At 38.4% G+C, this 21354-nt stretch overlaps 1 protein-coding gene across 8 annotated transcripts in view; it reads left to right on the top strand.

Annotated features, from left to right (window-relative positions):
- Arhgef9 (Cdc42 guanine nucleotide exchange factor 9) overlaps positions 1–21354 on the top strand; it is a 162223-nt gene that overhangs the window by 52886 nt on the left and 87983 nt on the right. For all 8 annotated transcript variants that reach the window (XM_045140303.1, XM_045140300.1, XM_045140296.1 and 5 more), the window contains exon 2: positions 16355–16534. In XM_045140303.1, the coding sequence (XP_044996238.1) occupies positions 16355–16534 (180 nt within the window). The remainder of the gene's footprint in view (positions 1–16354; positions 16535–21354) is intronic.

Here is a 21354-nt window from a genome sequence, read left to right as displayed (position 1 = left end):
TATTCTCTTCATGACCCTCACAGGTGAACAAAGCCAAGATTATTCACTCCATGTTATGGCTAAGGAAAATGAAGCGTGGAAGATTATTTTCATTGACCCAGACTAGTGTTACTTCTTGAAAAACAGCAGTGTTTTAGGTAGAGTATAATGTATGGAGTTAGCTATTATCAGTTCACCAATATCAATTGGCTTCATCCAAGGAGGTTATTCCAAAACTGCTTTCTGTCCTTTGCTTCTGTCTAGGCCTTTTTATTCTTCAAATAAAAGTTTGTCAAGACAGGAGAGAGAACTAGGAACATTCCCCTAGATAACTCTAGTCATGTTGGCATAGAGCCATTAATTAACACTTCAGTTACATCTATTAGATATATTAGTCCATCTGGAAATTATATATATTTCATTGTAGGAATGCATGAAGAGCCTTGCCAAGCACAGATAAGTGGCCCTAAGTTTGGCAGCCCTTTCTCCCTGATTCGTTTGGATGTTCTCTCTCTGATAATTTATCTGGTTTTGGTCTTCAAGAGGGTCCTTGTGATTAAAAACTGGTTCATTAAGTGAGACTCATCATATGTGATCCCAGTACTTGGGAAGTCAAGACAAAAGAAAAGCCACAGATATGAGGTAAGCCTGGACAAGTGAGTTCCAGAAAAGCCTGGTCTACAATTTAAGACTATGACTGAGCAAACAGAAGAAAGACCTGGCTTATTACCTTTAGGAGTTCTCAGTCACTCAAAAGGATGAGAAAGAATGATTGGGATAAAACACATTATTTTGCACAGGCATTAGTGAATACTGTATGTTTTTGAGTCTTTGTTTACCCCTTCATTCCTGTCTACTCAGGCTCCTGAGGAGGAGGGGAATGAGTGTGGAATGACTGACAGGTCTTGAGAGGCAACCAGAAGTTGTCTTTGTCTAGAGGGGAGTTAGCTGGGATAAAACACCTTCAAGTGCTAATCTGAAGTTACACATCTACATAATGACACTTTTTGGTGGGGGACACAGAATAAATCCATGATACTTAAAGCTGAGACTCACTAGAAGAGTGTGAGAATGAATTTATACTAACTACTCTCTCATTACTGCTGAGGAAATTAAAGCATACATGGAAGCAGTCAACTGTTGAAACACTTAGAGTTGTTTGATACTTGTCCTGTGTTTGTTTAGTGCTTGGCTTCTTGATTTTCAGTTGTGAGACTTTTTAAATAGAATAATGGCTAAACCTCTTGGGAAAATCACCCATGACCACAAAATTCAGTAAGTTAACACAGATAAAATTTGATACCAGATTCTTTATCTTGGTTATGTGCAGATTGATCCAGGTTTCTTGAAGGAAGCTGTTAGTAACAAATTGGGTGGGAGAAAAAATGGTTCAGCTTTGTTGTCTACCCTTGTATATATATGTGCATACATATACATATGCACACTTAGCTCACATGTATACAATACATTCAAGCACATGGAATCTGTTTGTGATGCACAGGGCATACATAATTGGTGCACACTTGAACACTGACACAATTAAAGCACATGTATGGTTAAGCACAGAGAATACTGGCATGAACATTTTCAGCACAAGCAGATACATACACAGGAACACACATGAGGTAAACTGATGCTCATATATACTTGGAACATACTGAGATGCATACTTAAATATGGTCTTACCCACCAACACACACACTCATATTTCTGAGTAGCATAATCCTAAGAATATATACTTGGAAAAACAATGCTGCAACTATGAGATACACTTCAGCACACATATGAGGCACATTCATAAGTTTACTTTTCTTTTATGTAGGTATGATAGGGAACTGGCTCTAGCTGGCAGACCTTTATTAGTTTGCTCATGTCTTCTTTCCTTTATCCCTGAAATCAGGCTTAAGGGGTCAGTGATATAAATAGTAAAATGAATGTAAAAGAAGGCATGTCATAGCAGGCTCTACAAGGAAAACAGGGCTCATATGAGCTCTCAGATTTCAGTTAACAGGCAGGTGTAGAACAGAGAAAGCAATTTGGCACCGATCAATGTAGAAAGCTTAAGACTTCTCCTTCAACCTGTCTACTTATAAACCACTACAAAGTGATGAGACTGTGAAGTGGTGCCCTAGAAAACCTAAAGTGACCGTATATTAACGTTTGTTTTCCCTGGGACTGAAATAACAACTTGGACCAGAACAATTATATCTAAATTGTGGGTGATTAAGTTGTGAGAGGAAGTGGTAAGATAACATTAAAAAAATACTCTATTGTGCAGTGGCCCAGCTTTTCCTTAGTGATAGCCTGAGAGACCAGTCACATCCTTAATGATCACAAGCTTAGGCACAGCAGTTTGAGCCATTTGTTCCTACTAATGAGGACCTACTATTTTCAGGTTTTAGAGTTCCTCAAGAAACCAGGTCATGGTGTTCTGGGGAAGCCTTCTTGGTTCTTGATACCAAAAGTTGGAGCTAGCAACAGGGACCCCTAGACTGAATAAAAGGGCGAAGGAAGTGTGGAGAAGCTACCCTTAAACAGCTTCAGAGCCTCAGTTGGGTTACAGTTGACTGTGACAGCCTCATGACCATTTCTCCTTGGACATCAAGTCATGAAACATGAGTTTCAATTGCTACTCTGTTTCTTAGGATATGTCTTAGTCCTCTACCTTCTTTACTGTCTGGGTCTTATTTGGTCTACTTGTAAAACAACCATTGCTCAGTAGGTTACTTGATCTCTACCCCCAAAGCTGCATCTCCTCTATGCCTAAGCTGGTTTTAGTATTCACTAGAAATTGTGCCTAACCTCTATCAAAGTAGTCATATAAAGAAAAATCTAAAACGGTATCCAAGGGAAGGCACTTTCATGGGGTCAAATTGGTCACAGTCATGCTGGGCTCACCCCGCCCACATAGACCCTTTCCAATAGCAGGTCAGACTTCCTGGGGAAGATTTGTAACATTTTGGTGGTCATATAGCTTGGGTTCATCAGGGACCTCTTCCAAAACTAGGAAAAGTGATACTAGGTTGCCTGCTCTTGCCATCTGCCAGAGAAAGCAGCTTAAGGTGCCATTGCTGGCCCCAGCAAAGTAAATTATTCTAAGTGTTTGAAATTATTGTAAGTTTCATGTACTTTTTGTTTAGAGGGAGTCCCAACTCAATATATTTTTCTTTGGCCCCCAGCCACCACTCAGTGAGTTTTAGTGTTAAAGGAGCAATCAGCTAAAGTAAGTATTTGCAAAGCTTAGATTTTTCTAAGATGTATAGTAAAAACGGGGGAGGGGTACCCAGTAATCCTTAGCATTGTATCCAAATGTTCACTAGAGAGACTCATTGATTGGCCCTTCCTCCTTCCCACAGCAGCTCACTTCCCACTAGTCTCCTGCATGTTGGAAGCAGTGAAGCATTGGAGAAGATGTTAAGTTGTTGTGAGGAGTTGTGTTGCCTATTTAAGCCTCTTCTGGAAAATCCCTAGAAGCACTTGATCACCTTTGCCACCCCTCATCCTTACAACTTCATGGGTACTGAAGCTTTATGTAGCTGGCATGCCTGTGAGATAAGCTCGACATTAAAGCCTAGCTAGGCTTGTTTTTTTTCTCCCATATGTGCCTTAGAGGCCTCTTCATTTCTTTCTTTGTATACGAAGGACACTTGAAATGGTCTGAATTTCTTATCTTGTTTATTTCTTTTTAAAATTTAATTTATTTTTTACTTACTGATTTATTTGCAAGAAGAGAGAAAGAGAGAGGGAGACAACAGGCACACCAGGTCCTCCAGCCTCTGCAAATGAACTCCAAATGCATGTGCCACTGCATCTGGTTTTACTTGGATGCTGGGAAATCAAACCCAGGTTGTTAGGCTTTGCATGTCAGCCCCTTAACCACTAAGCAATCTCTCTAGCCCCTTATTTTGCTTATTGCTGTACCAGAGAACAAGAAAGGCACGTTGAGTCAGAGTAGTGAGAAGAGAGAGGTGTATGAATTTGGAACACAGTCCTTGGGTACTAGGCATGTAGGAGGACTTTGTATTCATATGTCTGTCTTTCTGCCAGTGCATTGTTTTTGGTACCTTCAAATTGCTAAACTAGTGGAAGCTAACCAAACACTGGTATTTTCATTTGTGCTGTTAAAAACTGCATAGTATGAAATATGTTGTCAATAATAATAATAATAATAATAATAATAATAACGATACTAATAAATGAAGCAGTAAAAATAGTCTCTGAATGGAAAATAAATTATATTTATATGTAAACAACAACAAAAAAAACTGTAGCATGCTTTCTATACTGGCAGTGTGTGGTAGGGAACTACCCAATAAGATAGGCACTTTCTTTTTTTCAAGTTTGAGAATCCAGAGAAGTAGATTGTGAAGGGTTATCTGCTACAGACCTACTGAGAAACGGCCATGTAATTTCCTCAACTCCCTTGATCCTAGATACTGTTATCAGGGAATTGGGATTCCATCTTGTGAGTTCTCAGTTTCCTTTACAAAATAATTTAAAGTCAGACTTGGGAGTTGGGGAGATGGCTCAGCGGTTAGAGGCACTTTTTTGCAAAGCCTGACAGCTCAGGTTCAGTTCCTCAGTAACCACATAAAGCTAGAAACACAATGTCATGCACATAAGTCTGGAGTTTCTTTGTAGAGCCAAGAAGCCCTACCATTCCTTCTCTATCTCAAATAAATAAAATTATTTTAGAAAAAGAAAACAAACTCAGAAATATGTAAGAACAATTTTATTAGCATTTGAGAGACAAACCATAGGGCAGGGTGGGAGGAGGGAGATTGAAATAGGAAAACAGAAAGTCATGCCTTTTGAGTTAAGGTCCAGAAAGCAGGAAGATCAGCAATCAAAGTCAGCAAGCAGCTGCATTGAAGGAGAAGGGTCTTCAGGAAAACTGAGCAAACTAAGTGTGAGCAAACATGTTCAGGATTTCCAAAGAAGAGATAGAAAAGGAGAAAAGGAAAAGTTACCCTTTTTGAGTCAGAACTCAGAAAATCAGGCAGGCTTACCAGTGAGGTTTCACAATCTGCATGGAGGGAGGGGCTTCTTGAGGTTTAAGTACATTACTTCATTAATGGGATAAATATTCCTCCACCTTCTTAGCATATCTTTAGGTGAGGGATAGTCTCTTGGCCTGATGATTGACAAGCTCAGTTGGATGAACTCTTAAGGAAAGGACCACAATTTTATGTTTGGGTAGTTTAGAATATCAAGTTTCCATCCAGAGCCACATGAAAACTCAAATTCTGTTCTTTTGATTAGCAGGAAGTAGGCTTCCCTCAACAAACCTCTAATACCTCTACTCTACTCCCTTTACCAGGAAAAGAGGAGGTGAGGTCCAAAGCCTAAGTACATCAAAAGCTCAAGTTTTTAAAAAATTATTATTTTTAAAAAGAAATGCATAGTTCAAACTTCAAAAGGTACAAGAGGGGACATGGTAAAGTTTCCCTCTCACCCCTGTTCACTCATTATTTTGCATTCTTGTGAGAAACCACCAGAGTCCTTCCAGGAAAGTATTCTATGGATATATAAGTAACTAGAAATGCATTTTTCTCTTCTATCATAGAATACTATGCACACTGTTGCTATTTATCTTGGAGATTCTTGCTAAATCTTTTTGGAATTTTACCTTTTGCAAAAGTGAGTGCTTGCTGGAGATAGCAGAGATTAGGAGCCCTGGTGCTACAAAAATCCTGCCTAGGGTTTGATTTTGGCCCATGTGACCTTTAACAATCACTTCATCTCTTGGAACTTTAGTTTCTTTAACTTTAATCTAAGGATAGAATATCAGTACATATAAAACCACAATTCATCTCATACATAGTAAGCATTCGATAACTGTTAGCCACTTTTTCTTATTAGGACAAAAATGGTGAACAGAATATCTGGAGTTGCTTCTGGCCTCTGTTTATAGGATAGTGAAGTGACTTCCTTTTTGGGGGCCCAGTTTCTTTATTTTTAAGAGATAACAATTCAGCTACAACTGTAGCTTAGTGGTAGAATATATGCCTGGCATACATGAGGCTATGGGATCAATTCTCAGCAAAATAAGTAAGTACTAATTCATTCTTACTACACTTATCTCAGAATTGCTAGTGGGATCCAATGAATCCATAAAAGTGAGAAATTATAATATGCTTAACAGATGGGAAGAATGCTGTGTAATCACTTTGGTAGAAGCTACTCTGGGTAACATGAACCCAATGGCCTGAATTGGGCTGAGGAGACAGCGTTCTTTTTGACAGTGGAACCCTGAGGCCATCTCTGCAGTTCTGGGTGTGTTTAACCCATGGAAAAAAATTGAAATGATTTTTTTTTGTCTTCTGATTTTTTTTTTTATTCCATCTTGTTCCTCTCTTGATTTCTTTGTTTCCATGCACCCTTGTCTCTTCTCTTAAAACCTGGCTTTCAAGAAGGCCTCAGGGCAGGCCAAAGGCAACTTCATCTTTCCATTTAAAGAACCTAATTCAGTTAGCAGGATTGCCCAAATTCATACAGTAAATCAGTAATCATACTGGCCCTGAAGTCCATTTTTCTCATTCTTTTTGTTTTTCTTCTAAAGGTTTCATTTTAATATAATTTGAATTTGAGATTCCTATGCAAAGATTTCTGGTTGTGATAGAGATTCTGAAAGCCTTCATTCTGAGATGTTCTTATTCCTTAATCCATAGAATGGACAGACCTGTTTTGGAGCTTGAGGGTAGGACTAAGGGATAATATCTGTAGAACTTTGGTGGGGGGGAGGAAGCACCAGAAATATCTAGAGCAATGATTTCCAAAGTGAGGCTCAGAGAGAAAATATTAATTTTTTTAATATATTACTTTGTTAATAGTTTTTTTAAAAAATTTATATTTGCAGGGAGATTTTTTGAAATGTGTACTATGTATATATTAGGTAGCATTTAGATATTGGGGTAGTTTCTTGCTTTTACTTTTTGCATTATGGTATTTTTATATTTACTTTATTTTTATTTTCCCTTTCCTTCACAGCTCTCCCTATTCCTCTCTTATTGGTCTTTTTCTCCCAATAGTCCCTCTTAGTTTCATTTTTCATGCATTCCGTTACCTTTTCTTTTTCTTCTCTCTCTCCACTCTCCCATAAGATCTCTTCTTCCGTTTTTATACTTTAAAAAAATAACTTGTATATATTTAAGGCTTACAACATGATGCTATGGGATACATACAGATGGTAAAAGGATCATAATAGTGAAACAGATTCACATATGTATCAGTGTACATAGTTAATTTTTCTAATGAAAAGAATACCTGAATCTATGTGGGATTTTTAATGATAGAGGTGAACAATTCAAAAACAAATTATTTTAGCTCTGCTGTTCATTAGATTGACACTTTAGAGAAGGTTTCTTTATGGAGCTTCCATTTTATTACCTATAAAATAGAGTATTTAATTAGTTGTGATAGCTCTTTGACTCTTCAATCCTTATCACATATTAGTATAAGAACCCACTGCCTTTCAGACCCTTCAACACCTTGACAATTTCAAAAAGGGAAACTTCAAACCTTGGAGCCTTACTAGATGCTTTGTTCCTTAATCATGGGCCCTGGATTCCTGCCATCTCCACATCCTCTACCTTTCTCAGACAGGCAGATGCTGCTTTATATAAGTGTGGTTGACCTACTTGATGTTCTGTTGCTATAACCACAACAACATTTCTTACAGACACAGACCTGGTACCATCTCTCTAGGACCTTAGGGTAGGTCTGATTTTGTTTTTCTTGTGTTCACTCTGGAAGCCTAGATTTAGATATTATATCTTTCAATATCTTTATCAAAGTCTGAGGGGAAGCAAGAGCAACCAGTTTGAGTCATTGAGCCCTGACTCAGCCATAGTTCATTGAATGTCTCTGTCATCCAGTCATCCACCATTTACTGAATATCTGCTGGGAGCCCAGGACTATGCTAGACTTTGTCAGAAGAAACATGGTCTACTTCTGAACATGAAAGGCTGTTGACAGGGACCAGAGGCATTGCTAAGTTCCCTGGCCTTGGCTGCAGAGTCTATAGGGAGAGGAAAATCAATGAAGCACTGAAAGTCATTTCCCAGTTTGTAATAGATTATTTAAATATAGATTTCTTCTCTGGGACATAATGACTTCTCAGGAGACACATTCTCTTTGGAAATGAATGCCAAGACCAGGAAATCTTGTAAGCTATGTTCTGATTAAACATATTCAGTAGTCTCTAAAGTGGTTTAAGTTGATTAAAATATATTTTTCCTCCCTATTCTCCAGATACAGGAGCAGATTATAGTGCTCCTGACTACATGATGTCCTTATTCTTACCACCTTAGTCAGATGACCACATTTGGACATTAGATACTTTAGTTTCAATATGATCCTCTTCTCACCAGTATTCCTCTTCACAAAATTATTACATGGAATTTGTCAAATGGATGAGAATGACTTCCCTTTGCCTTACCTATCCACCCTCTGGCTATGGTATTGATGAATATAGAGCTATGTATATGAGAAGCACAGAGGAACAATTCTTCCTCAAGTTCTAGCTCCCTCCTCATACCCTTTTAGACGTCTGTGGACTTTTTATTCAAGAATCTTCAAGATGGAGCTTGAAGTCATAGTCTAGGAAAAATGGAGGTTCCCAGGACTGGTCTTAGTGTAACCAAAGGAAGAAACTGGGGAGCTTGGCCATGGACTCCCAAGTTAGTTCTAGGTCACTGCAGTTTACTTGGGTTGTTTGGGTTCCCCTGCATTGCCTCTAGCAACAATCAGATGAAAACTAGAACCAACCAAGTCTTGAAGCCCTGAGAAAAAACAAAAGCAACACTTGCGATTATTATTATTATTATTATTGGTTTTTCCCAGGTAAACTCTCATTCTACCCTAGGCTGTCCTGGAATTTTCTCTGTGGTCCCAGGATGATCTTGAACTCACAGTGCTCCTCCTACATCTGCCTCCTGAGTGCTGGAATCAAAAGCATGCACCACAACACTTGTGATTATTTTTATATTCATAATGGCTTTTTCCTTGGTTTTCTTAGCCAATCTGGGAAAATTCAGGAAGTATTGCCACAAATGCTTCAATGAGTTGCCATCAGGAAGGGACTACTCAGCTCCAAGTTCTCATTTTCCTCAGCAGAGAACAATTTAAAAAATCCTATTAAGAACAAAGGGAGGGTAAGAAGTGTAAACTACAATAATGAAATCTTTGTCCTTTGCAGAGCTAAAGTGTTAGCTTCAAGAGAATGACAGAACTGAATGGTAAATAAGAGATCATATATTTGGTTTCAGTGTGTCATATGACTGATTAAAGAAAACTAAATTGAGGCAAGGAAAGGGAGCTGTCCAAGATCATTTAGGTAGTTACAGGCAGAGCTTCTCTAGTAGCTAGTTTGAGCCTTTCAGACACTATGTTGCCCACTAGCTATTGTTGCACTGGGCCACAACCTTCTAGAAATTGGGAATTGTTATCCTTTAGCACTATTGGAAAAATAACCAGAGTCTGTTTACCAGACTGCATTACAAAAATATTTTGGTTACATTAAGAGAAAACATAAAATCCCAACTTGTTTAGATATGCTTAAAAGGAAGCAGGAAATGGAATTTTCCCCTTGCACAGGTTTAACCATTGAGGAAAGAAGTCATTTTAGTGAAAAAGGGTCTGAGGAAATGTCGTAGAGAAGTAACCCTGTCCCCTGATGTCCCTCCTTTTCCTGCTCTGATTTTTTTCAGAAGGCAGGTTCACGTCAGCTACCATCATGGCAATTTGCACATTTGCTTTTCTGTTAACACATAAAGGTTCATTTTTACAAAACATCCCCTCTTCTGCTTCTTGATGTTCAAACTTTAATATTTCTCCCAGCCAGCCAGGTTAATTAAATATCTATTTTGGGGATTGTACTGCTCAGCGAGAGGGCAAGAACAAGAAAAAGAAGACAACTGCTAAGTTCTAGGAAACCAAGCGAAGGCTATGATCCTAGGTATTATTTTTTTTCCAGGGTTGTCACAACTTGCTACTGCTTTATTAAAAAAAAAAATTGTCATATGTATGTATGGTATGCATTCATGTGTGTATGTGTGCTCATTTGTGTGTGGGCTCACATGTGTGTGTGTGTGTGTGCGCACGCATGTGTGCGCACGTACGCCCTGGCCAGAGATTAATCATTGGGAGGCTTCTTCAACTATCCTCCACCCCATTTTTTGAGATACAGTTTTTTCTGAACCTGGAATTCCCTAATTCCACTAGATTAGCTATCCAGCATGCCCCAGGGGTACCCTGTCTCTGCCTCTTCAGTGCTGACATTTCAGGTGCATGCTGCTGTGCCTGGATTTTATTTGGGTGATGGGAATCCCAACTCAGGTCTTCATGCTTGTATGGAAAGCATTTTACCATCTGAGCCATCACTTCAGGCCCCTGGACTTTTTTAAAATATGGCCACAAATACCCTTTTCTGAGATATACTCCAACCACACATGAAAGCTTTCTAAGTAGTCAGGGAATAGAGTCAGAGAGCCCAATCTCCATGGTGGTATGGGGATCTATGGGGAGAATGAAGCATCAGAATACAAATGGGTAGTTCCCTAGGTAGGAAAAGTCCTCTAGGGCTGGTTCTCTGTGTTCCTTGGATCAGTAGCATCAGCATTAGCTGAAGATCTATTTTAAAACAGGATTTCAAGCCCCAGTTTAGACCTACAAAATCAAGATTCTGGGGCCCTAATATGTTAATTTAATAAGCCCTCCAGGAATTGAGAACAACTACTCTAGAACAATTGCTGACATACCTCTGTGCCTTATTGGCACAGGCACTGTGGAAGATTGGCACAAGCAAAGCTAAAGTGTAAGAAAAGTTGGAAGCTGAAATACTCTCCACTGTCTACTAACTTATTTAATCTTGTAGGTTCTCATCAGTAGAAACAGAAATGCTAATACTTGCCTTGGAGAACAGTAGAGGTAGTAACACTAAAGGAAAACCCCTTCCTCAAAGCTTAGCATGCATTTTAAACAATTATGTTTTGCTTCCTTTTTCTTTCCTATTATTTCCTACTTCTTTGCCTTTATTACTCTTTTCCTTTCTTTCATTTGCAACCCCCCCCCATAAGAGCCCGCTGTTCTCTCCAATATAGCTATATGCATGCACCATTTTCTTGTTTGGATATTAGTCCTGGATTTCAAACTCCCATTGATTTCTGAGTATAGTGTGATTTTATTTCCAAGTTAAAAGTAAGAGCACACAAATCTGATAAGAGATGTATATTTCTGTGAGATTGATGGATTAAAATACTTGAAATTTGTATTATCATCTACAAGCTAGATAAAAAGAAATAGGACCCCATTTCATCTTTATACATGATATTATAAATCATTCTCTCCCATCCTCTTATTCATAACTAAAAGTTTCTTTAGTATGATGGATTGGAAACATTGTATACCACACTCATTGTTAAGTCTGAATAAGAGTGAATATATATTTTGTGTTGTATCCAAGGTACTCTGGGACTTGAAAATTATTTGGTTAGAAGTCACATGAGTGCTATTCCATGGCCCAGAACTATTTGTGTTCCTTGCTAGAGTACCCAAGAACTTGGCTTTTTTCCTGGCTTTATGTTGAAATTGCAGGATGAAAAATAGAGACAGCTGCAAATTAGGACTTATTTCTAGAGAGAGAGAAAGAGAGAGAGAGAGAGAGAGATAAACCAGATTGAGAGTAAAAACCTTAGTTCCTTGTCTACTTGCTCTGACATTTTCATGACTTTCTTTTTTTTTAAATTTATTTATTTACTAGAGACAGAGAGAGGCACAGAGAGAAAGAGAGAGAATGAGAATGGGTGTGCCAGGGCCTCCAGCCACTGCAAATGAACTCCACACGCATGCACTTTCTTGTGCATCTGGCTTACATGGGTCCTGGGGAGTCAAACCGAGGTCCTTTGGCTTTGCAGGCAAATGCCTTAACCACTAAGCCATCTCTCCAGCCCCTTCATGACTTTCTTTATATAGCTCCATGCCATTTGATAATATTGCTGATCCCATGCTGCCGGAAACACTTGTCCATGGCTTCTGTGAGATTGTGGTCCTGAGTATCAGCTCTGTTTATGTTTGTTGAACTGGCTTTTAGTCTTCATCTCCCGCTGTCACTATTTTTCAATATTTCTGTCCTTGTTCATAGTACTTTCTTTTTTTGTCATTGTTGTTTGTTTTGTTTTTGGTTTTACAAGATAGGTTTCACTCTAGTTAAGGCTGACCTGGAATTCACTATGTGATTTCAGGCTGGCATCGAACTCATGGTAATCCTCCTACATCAGCCTCACAAATGCTGGGATTAAAGGCGTGCAGCACCACACCTGGCCATAGTACATTTTTCGAAGAAAAACTAACTGAATTTCTACACTTTCTTCCCAGCCCCAGATCTTTCTATTTGACTCCTCCTCTGATCTCTCTTGAGCCTCAAACATCCATGTATATCCTAACTCCTCATGTTTAATACATTCAAAAGCAAATATGTAAGCATCTTTTTTTCCTTAAAAGTCACCATTTTCTTCTAATATGCTTTTATATTTTAATGACCACACAGGATCAGTTCTTTATCATCCAAATCAACTTTGACCTCCTTCTCTAAGGCCCTTCACACATGACTCCCCTTTTGTAAATGTTTCTCCCTCCACCTCTTTCTCAGTTTTACCCCCTCCAAACTCTATATCACCATGAAATTCCCCATAGTTTACCATCAAGTTTCCCATAGTCTTGGAACTGCTTAATTTCATCCATCCATCTCAAATACCCTTCCATTTCCTTCTGTGTGCCTGTTACAGTCCTATTAAGTTATAACTCAGTGTCTCACAATATTTTTCCTAGAGTTCAGCAGCTATGCATGTCCTCCTACCTCTGAAGTCTTATATTAGGCCAGTATGTAACAAACTAGGCACTGTACATCCAGCATGTCAGCCCAGTCTTTCCATAATCCTGCCTGTAAGGCAGATATTATCCCACTTTAAAGATGAAGAAATTGAGGTCCAAAGTTGTATAGTTTGAGACTTTTGTCTTTATACTCCTCAGTATCCTCTTTACATGTTGATGGCTCCATTTTGGCTTGTCCCTTTGACTCTTCTGTTCCTTGCCTCATATTGTAACTGCTTTATGTTTGTTGTATATTGTAACTGCTGCTTTCTAATGTAACAAAGCACAAAACTGAAGGGCATTTGTTATTGGTGCCCAGGAGCCCATTGATCTTTGAGTAAGACCAATTATAGTGACCATATCCCTGAATACAATAGATCTCTGAATGAATGTTAATTTGAAAATGAAATGAGCCCAGTACATATGTGTAAAAAACTTGGGTCAAGTTAAATTTTAATTATGTACAGACTTGAAACAAATTTCCAGCCCCAATTTAGTTTACTTTTATTAAAACAACTCAGATAATAGTGGAAGAGCATTCCCTTACTTCTGCTGGTGCCTTATACATCTGACAGCCTCTCTGAAATAGGACTCATCCCACCTCTTCATATAGAACAGCCAGCTCCTCACTTAAGAGTTTTGTAGCTCATGAGGCAAGTGGAGGTATAGAACCAGACACCACAGCTTATAAGTTAAAAGTAAAGTCTCTAGAGTTTGACTATCTGCATTTGAGTTGCGGTTTCCCAGATGGTGTACTGAGCACAGAGCTGATAATCAATGACAAGAAACTTTTGGTACTTGGTCAAAAGCTGGAGCTATATCTTTAAACCATAAACCCTCGTGGTCCTGTATGTTTGGGCTGTCTGAGCTTACAGAGCTCTAGCAGCACCCAGTTGGGACCCATCTTTGGTGGGAGAGGGAAGACTATAAAGAGTTCCTTTATTGAGACTACTTTTACATCACTGTGATAGTACTTGACAGAAACAACTTAAGGGAGAAGTTTTGTTTGGCCCATGCTTTCAAAGGGTACAGTTCATCTTGGCAGGGAAGGCACGGAAGCTGGAGGAACATACAGCAGCTTGTTCATATCTTGGGAGATCAGGAAGTAGTCAGCCATAATCAAAGTGGTATAATAAGGTCTGCTTCCATCCTTCATGGACGGATATCCATCCCCCATGGATAGTCCCATGCTTCAAAGATTTAATAATCTCCCCAAACAACATTATCAACTGTGAACAAAATGGTCAAATATATAAACTTCTGAAGAACTTTTAACATTTGAACCATAATAGTGACCAGAAATTCTTACTCTACTGCTATCCAGAAATTCTATTTCTCCATTTAGACCAAAACAAGTAAAAATTGATTTTTACTTTGAAGAAAGCAGTTTCAATATAATAAATGAATCTACTAAAAACAGCGGGTACAAGTAGCTAACAGTGGCAATCTAAATTTCCTTCTCCAGAGCTCTTTAGGAATAGAGAACATCTCTTTATATTATGCATGATATTCTAGAAGTATAAATAATGAGTATATATAAATATTGATGGATCTAAGGTCTGCCTACCTGTCTCCACAGTTCATTTATTATGTTATTGACTGAAGGACCAGGTTACATCCCTGATCAGCAGTTTCTTCACCTTTGTATAGTGTAACCTAGCTCATTTAGTACAGATTAAGTGATAGAGTGGACTTGAAAATACTTTGCAAACAGTAAAGCACAGGGTATCTAAAATGTGCTTTAAAAAGGTCTTGCTGTCAATAGCTTTTGCCTCCATACTGAAGTTTCCTTATGCATTACTTTTTATGAAAACCATGAATACTAGATTCCTGAATGGTGAAATATGCCTTAGGCAGGGCCTGAGGGGAACAATACACCCTTACTAAGTTAAAAGAGAACAGGTGTGTGTGTGTGTGTGTGTGTGTGTGTGTGTGTGTGTGTGTGTGTAATGCGTTGAATATTTATTTCATGACCATAGCACTATTCATTCTCTGGTAAGTATATTGTGCATCATCTTCATGGGAGAGGATGCATATTCCATAGATGATAGTTTCTTCTGTGATTTTATCTTTGGTCGTATAGAGCCATGATTGCCTTGAGCAGTCAGTGTTTCTTCAAAATAGGCTCATAGTAAATTTACTTATAAAAGGCACGTTCAGTAATTCAGTGCTGGGGAGAGAGTGCTTGGGTTTTCCTACTGGGCATGCTATACATAGTTCTTTAATTCTTTAATTTTCTACATTTTAATATATTTATTTGCAAGCAGACAGAGTAGAAAAGAGACAGAGAGAATGGGCACACCAGGGACTCTAGCCACTCCAGACTCTAGATGCATGTGCCACTTCATGCAACTGGCTTTATGTGGATACTGGAGAATCAAACTCAAGTTGTTAAGCTTTGTAGGCAAGTGCCTGAACTGCTGAGCCATCTCTCCAGCCCATGTTCTTTATTTCTAGAATGTATTCCACAATTTTGCAAGAAAGACTGATGGCTGATACAAGGTGGAAGAGTTCAGGAAATAAAGAGGACATATAAATAACACAGTGGTCAGAATGGTACCTAGAAAGAGGCAGTCTAGCTCCTAGCTCCATTCTTATTGCTGTGCTTAAATATCATATTTATATTTATATGTTTGTTTGTTCATATGGTAGTAGGATTAATGTTTTCCTTCTATTGTGTAGAGCCCACTTCTTCTGTCTAAGAAGTCTAATGACCTAAGTCAAAATTAAGGATCATGCACATGCTGTGCCTTGCTGAATGATCTTTATGTTGCAACTTACTTTTTATCCAGTTTTTCTATTCATCAACTACAGAAGCTAACCCAGACTTCCAGAGTATCTCACAGGATGATTGTATAAATTACCATAAGTCTGTGCAAAAGTTGAGTTTCTTGGGCACAGAACATCACAGAAAGCAATACTTTTTCACACCTATAATCCATCTGAATGGCATCAGGTGTGGGTGAGGGCAGGAGGATGCAGGGCTGGTGTCTACTGTGTGTGAAGAATGTGATATTCTTACTACCCTAAGAGGAAGGATGCAGTGGGGTTAAAGAATGTACGACCAACTCTCAACTGGTTAGTTCCAAAAAGGAGGAAGAAATGGAAAGGAACACAGAATATTGAAAGCAGATATGCTTCAGTCTCATTTTAGTATTGACACTAGCTTCTCTCCACATTCCAGACCATCTGCTTTAAAGCACCAAGGAGAGATGGACTAGATCTTCTTTTTCTTTTCTGAGGGAGAAATTCATGAATATAGATAAAAGCATGATGTCTGTATAGTCCATATTTCCACACTGGATCATTCCATGCACTAATGGGGAGTTGAGAGCATTGTATGTCTTGTGACCCAACAGAGTTTGCACTCATATCATTTCCCTTACCTGTACCCTTCACTACCAGAGTGTAAGTTTTTCCATTAATTTGTAGAGCATTTTAGGGGAAGCTAAAAGTGATCTAGTCAGATATATGGACTGAACACATTCTTGTTTTGTCTCCTAAGCTGATCACTGGAGATTCCATCGTTAGTGCTGAGGCAGTATGGGATCACGTCACCATGGCCAACCGGGAGTTGGCTTTTAAGGCTGGCGACGTCATCAAAGTCTTGGATGCTTCCAACAAGGATTGGTGGTGGGGCCAGATCGACGATGAGGAGGGATGGTTTCCTGCCAGCTTTGTGAGGGTGAGTGTCAGCCTTCACTCTCCTCTATTCTCTCCTTGGCTTCCTGCCCCAGTATTCTTCTTCATTCACCCTTGTTCTCCTGTTCATTCCTCTTCTTATGACTTTTCTTTACTCTTCTTTTTTTTTCTGTTTTTTCTTTCTCCCTCAACTATTCCCTCCTGCTCTTCCCTGCCTTTTCTCCCTTATTCCCTCCTTCTGTCTCCTACTAAATATTGGCTTTCTATGCATCTTTGCCTTTTAAATTTTATTTGAATTTTCTCCTTTTTTTTTTTAAAAAAAGATTACCTTACAAAGCAATATGTTTCTGTATGGCATTTTTATATATACATAGTTTTGGTTGATTCTCTGCTCAAATCCCCACTCCCTGTTCCTTTTTGTAATCTCTCTGCCCCCCCCCCCCATACTTTCACCTTTCTGTTCGTATTATCCCTCTTTCCACTTTTATATCACATGTATTCTCTTACCATACCCACTCCTACTAAAACCTCATTTTCCCTCTCATGAGCCCTTTTCTAGTTTTTTTTTAATTTCTATACATACTCCCACATAAATACACATACATAAAATTAGAAACTAGGAGCTGCATATAATATAGAACATGTGGCATTTGTCGTTCTGAACATAGATTACCTTATTTATGTTCCACTTTTTTCCATGTTTCTATAATTTTCATTTTTCCTAACACTAACATTCCTCTGTGTTTATTTGCCACATTTTCCTTATCCATTCATGTGTTGATGGACATATAGGCTGATTCCATTTCCTTGATAAGTGAGTGTAACAACAGCAAACATAAATGTGCAATTATCACTGTTGTGGGATATAGAATCTTTTGGTTATATGCCCAGGAGTGGTATAGCTGGTCATATGGAAATACTATTTTTAGTTTTGTGAGAAACATCCACACTGGCTAAATCAGTTTGTATGACTCCCACCATCAGTGAATAAGGGTTCCTCTTTACTTACATCCTTGCCAGCATTGGTTGTCATTTTTTTTTTTTTTAATAATAGCCAGTCAAACATTCTGACTAGGATGACAGAGAATCTCAAGGTAGGTTTTTTTTTTTTTTTTTTTTGGTTTGTTTGGTTGGTTTTTAGAGTTAGGGTCTCACTCTAGCCCAGGCTGACCTGGAATTCAATATATAATCTCAGGGTGGCCTTGAACTCATGGCGATCCTCCTACCTCTGCCTCCCAAGTGCTGGGATTAAAGGCATGAGCCACCATACCTGGCTTCAAGGTAGTTTTAATTTACATTTTTCTGATGGCAAAGGATATTGAACAATGCTATTATTAAAAATAGTATTTTCCATTTGCATTTTTTCTTTTGAAGTTCTGTTCAATTCATTGGCTCATTTATTGATTAGTAGGGTTTTTTTTTTTTTTTTGATGTTTCGATGTAGGGTCTCACTATAGCCCAGAATGACCTGGAATTCACTATGTAGTCTCAGGGTTCAGGGTGGCCTCAAACTCACGGCATTCTTCCTACCTCTGCCTCCTGAGCACTGGGATCAAAGGTGTGCACCACCATTCCTGGATATGATTATTTTTGGATGCTAAATTTTACAGTTCTTTATATAGTGTAGATATTAACCCCTTGTCTGGAGTATAGCTGGGAAATATTTTTGCCGGTTTTTTTTTTTTTTTTGGCTGTCTACTCTCTTGATAGTCTCCTTTGTTCAGAAGCTTTTTAATTTCATATAATCTCATTTGTCCTTTTTGGAACTAGTTCCTGTGATAGTGGGTTTTATTAAAAATATATTGCCTATTCCTATATCCTGAAGTATTTTCCTCTATCCAAGCATCTTACATTTTACTATTTTTAAATTATTTTTGCTTGTTTGTGTCTGAGTGTATAATGTGGTGTGCAACTGTACATGCCCTTGAAACACCCCATGTGCTTGCATGTGGTGGTCAGAGTGCTAAGTTGGGTGTCTTGATTCTCTTCCATCCACTCTTTGAGCTGGAGTCCCTTGTTGTTTAGTATTATTTTTGTTGTTATTTCTGATGATGTTTGTTTTCTATAAACTCCAACAATTCTTGGGTCTCTTCTCTGCTAGGAGACTGGAGTTAAAGATGCACATGGCCCTACACAGCTGTTTAATCTGGGCTGTAGAGATTCAAACTCAGGTGGTCTCAGGCCCCCTCAAGTTCTCATGCTTGCTCAGGAAGCACACTTAACAACTGTCTCTCTAGCCTTCAGGTTTTAAATTTAAATGCTTGATACACTTTGAATTGATTTTCTGGTTGCTCAGGGTGATAGATATATATTTAATTTCATTTTTCTGGTGGTGGCTATTCAGTTTTGCCAGCACTATTTATTACTGCTTATTAAATAGGCTGTCTGGTGTCTAATGATTGTTTTTGATACCTTTCTCAGAAGTTAGCTGTCCATAGCTGTGTGGGTTTCCTCTGGGTCCTCTGCTATATTCCATTGGCTTACATGCCTGTTTTTGTCCCAGTATTATGCCGCTGTCTTTGTAAGTTTGGCTCTGTAATATACTGTTTGAGGTCAGGTTATGTGATACCTTCAGCTGGGTTCTTTCTGCTCAGAACGATGTTGACTATTAGGAGTCTTGTGTTTCCATATGAATTTTAGTACTTTTTTCTAGTTCTGTGAAGAATGTCGTTGGTATTTTAATGAGAATTGTACTTGATATGCAGATTACTTTTTAAAAATATTTTTACTTATTTATTTATTGGAAAGAGGGGAGGGGGGGAAGTATGAGAGCACCAGGACTTTCTGCCACTGCAATTAAACTCCCTACATATGAGCCACTTTTTGTTTCTAGCTTTATATAGGTACTGGAGAATTGAACCTGGGCTGTCAGACTATGTAAGGAAGTACTTTTAGCAGATGAACAGTCTCTCCAGCCCTACTTTTGGTAGTATAGCCATGTCCAACAACAGTGTGCCAATCTAGGAACCTTGAAAATCTGCCATCTAGTATATTCAATTTCATTTTTTTTTCAGTATCTTGTAGTTTTTCACCTCCTTGATTTTATATGTGTGTGTGTGTGTGTGTGTGTACACATATATATATTTTTTTTTAATTAAAAAAAGAAATTTGTGCTTATGCATACATGCATGTGTGCATGTGGGTGAGTGTGTGTACACACACATTGGGGTCTCTTGCTACTGCAAAGGAATGCCTGCCTGGCTTTATATGAGTATCTGGGGGATTGAATCCAAGTTGGCAAGCTGCATAAGCAAATGCCTTTAACCACTGATATATCACCCAAACCCTACCTAGATATTTTTAAAGCTATTGTCAATGTGACATTATCTTAATTTCTTTCTCAGCAAGTTTGTTATTGCTGGATATTTTGTATGTTGATTTTATGTCTTTTAATTTTACTGATGGCTTATAATATCCTAAAGATTTTTTGGAAAGTCCATATGGTCTACAGGTATAGAATCATGCCATCTGCAAATAGGAATAGTTTAACTTCCTCCTCTTGAGTCTTTATCCCTTTTATATCTTTCTCTTATTTTACTATTGTAGCTAACACTTGTAGCATGGCACTGAATAAGAATAGAGAGAGTGGGTTCCCTTGTCTCATGAAACTTTTGGAGGAAGTGATCTTCATATTTTCTTGTTTAATATAACTATAGATAAAGGTTTGTCATATATACCCTTTATTATGTTGAAGTATGTTCTATTTCTAATTTTTTTCAATACTTTTATCATTAAGAAATGCTACACTTTGTCAGAAACCCTTTCTCATTTATCAAGATGGTCATGTGATTTATGCCTTTGAATCAATTTGTTGCATCATATTTAGGCCATATTCCTTGATCGTTCAATCACACACTTAAAGCATTATAAGAGGGCTGGAGAGATGGCTTAGCGGTTAAACGCTTGCCTGTGAAGCCTAACAACCTCCGTTGGAGGCTCAACTCCCCAGGACCCACGTTAGCCAAATGCACAAGGGGGCACACGCATCTGGAATTCGTTTACAGTGGCTGGAGGCCCTGGCCCACCCATTCTCTCTCCTTCTCTCTATGTGCCTCTTTCTCTGTCTGTCACTCTCAAATAAATAAATAAAAATATTTTAAAAAAACATTATAAGATACTAGTCTTGCCATCCTTAACTCTTTTGTCCTTCTATCTCCTTTCCTATTATTCTCCTCCCAACCTTCAGTGGTTGTGTTTTTATTTTCTTAAGATAAAGTATAGCATTTATTCACTTTTTCCATTGCAGAAAAAATTTAAAAATACATTCACTTATAAATCAGAGAAACAATAAGAGAGTGAGAAAGAGAAAGCATGTGGAAATGCCAGGGCCTCTTGGTACTGCAGATGAACTCCAGATGCATGCACCTACAACTTTATGCATCTGGCTTTATGTAGGTACTAGGGAATTGAACCCAGGCTGGCAGGCTTTGCAAACAAACACCTTTAACCACTGAGTCATCTCCTTAGCCTTGCAGTAAAAGTTTTGATGATTTTTCTACAGTTTGATTCTAATGTCAGAAATCAATAAAATCTTTTTGTATTCTCATGCATATATAAAATACTTAATGGCAGATAGGTATATTATGCAACATTTATACTTTGTTTAGTTTAACCTGATGTTGGTATATCCAGAAGGCCATTCAAATGATAATATTACTGGGGCTGGAGAGATGGCTTAGCAGTTAAGTCCTTGCCTGTAAAACCTAAGGACCCTGGTTTGAGGCTTGATTCCCCAGTACCCACGTTAGCCAGATGCACAAGGGGGCACACATACCTGCAGTGTCTGGAGGCCCTGGCACGCCCATTCTCTCTCTCTCTCTCTCTCTCTCTCTCTCTCTCTCTCTCTCTCTGTCCCTCTTTTTC

This window comes from Jaculus jaculus, chromosome X, assembly GCF_020740685.1.
Source record: "Jaculus jaculus isolate mJacJac1 chromosome X, mJacJac1.mat.Y.cur, whole genome shotgun sequence".
NCBI lineage: Eukaryota > Metazoa > Chordata > Mammalia > Rodentia > Dipodidae > Jaculus > Jaculus jaculus.
This window is presented reverse-complemented; position numbering and strand designations above follow the sequence as displayed.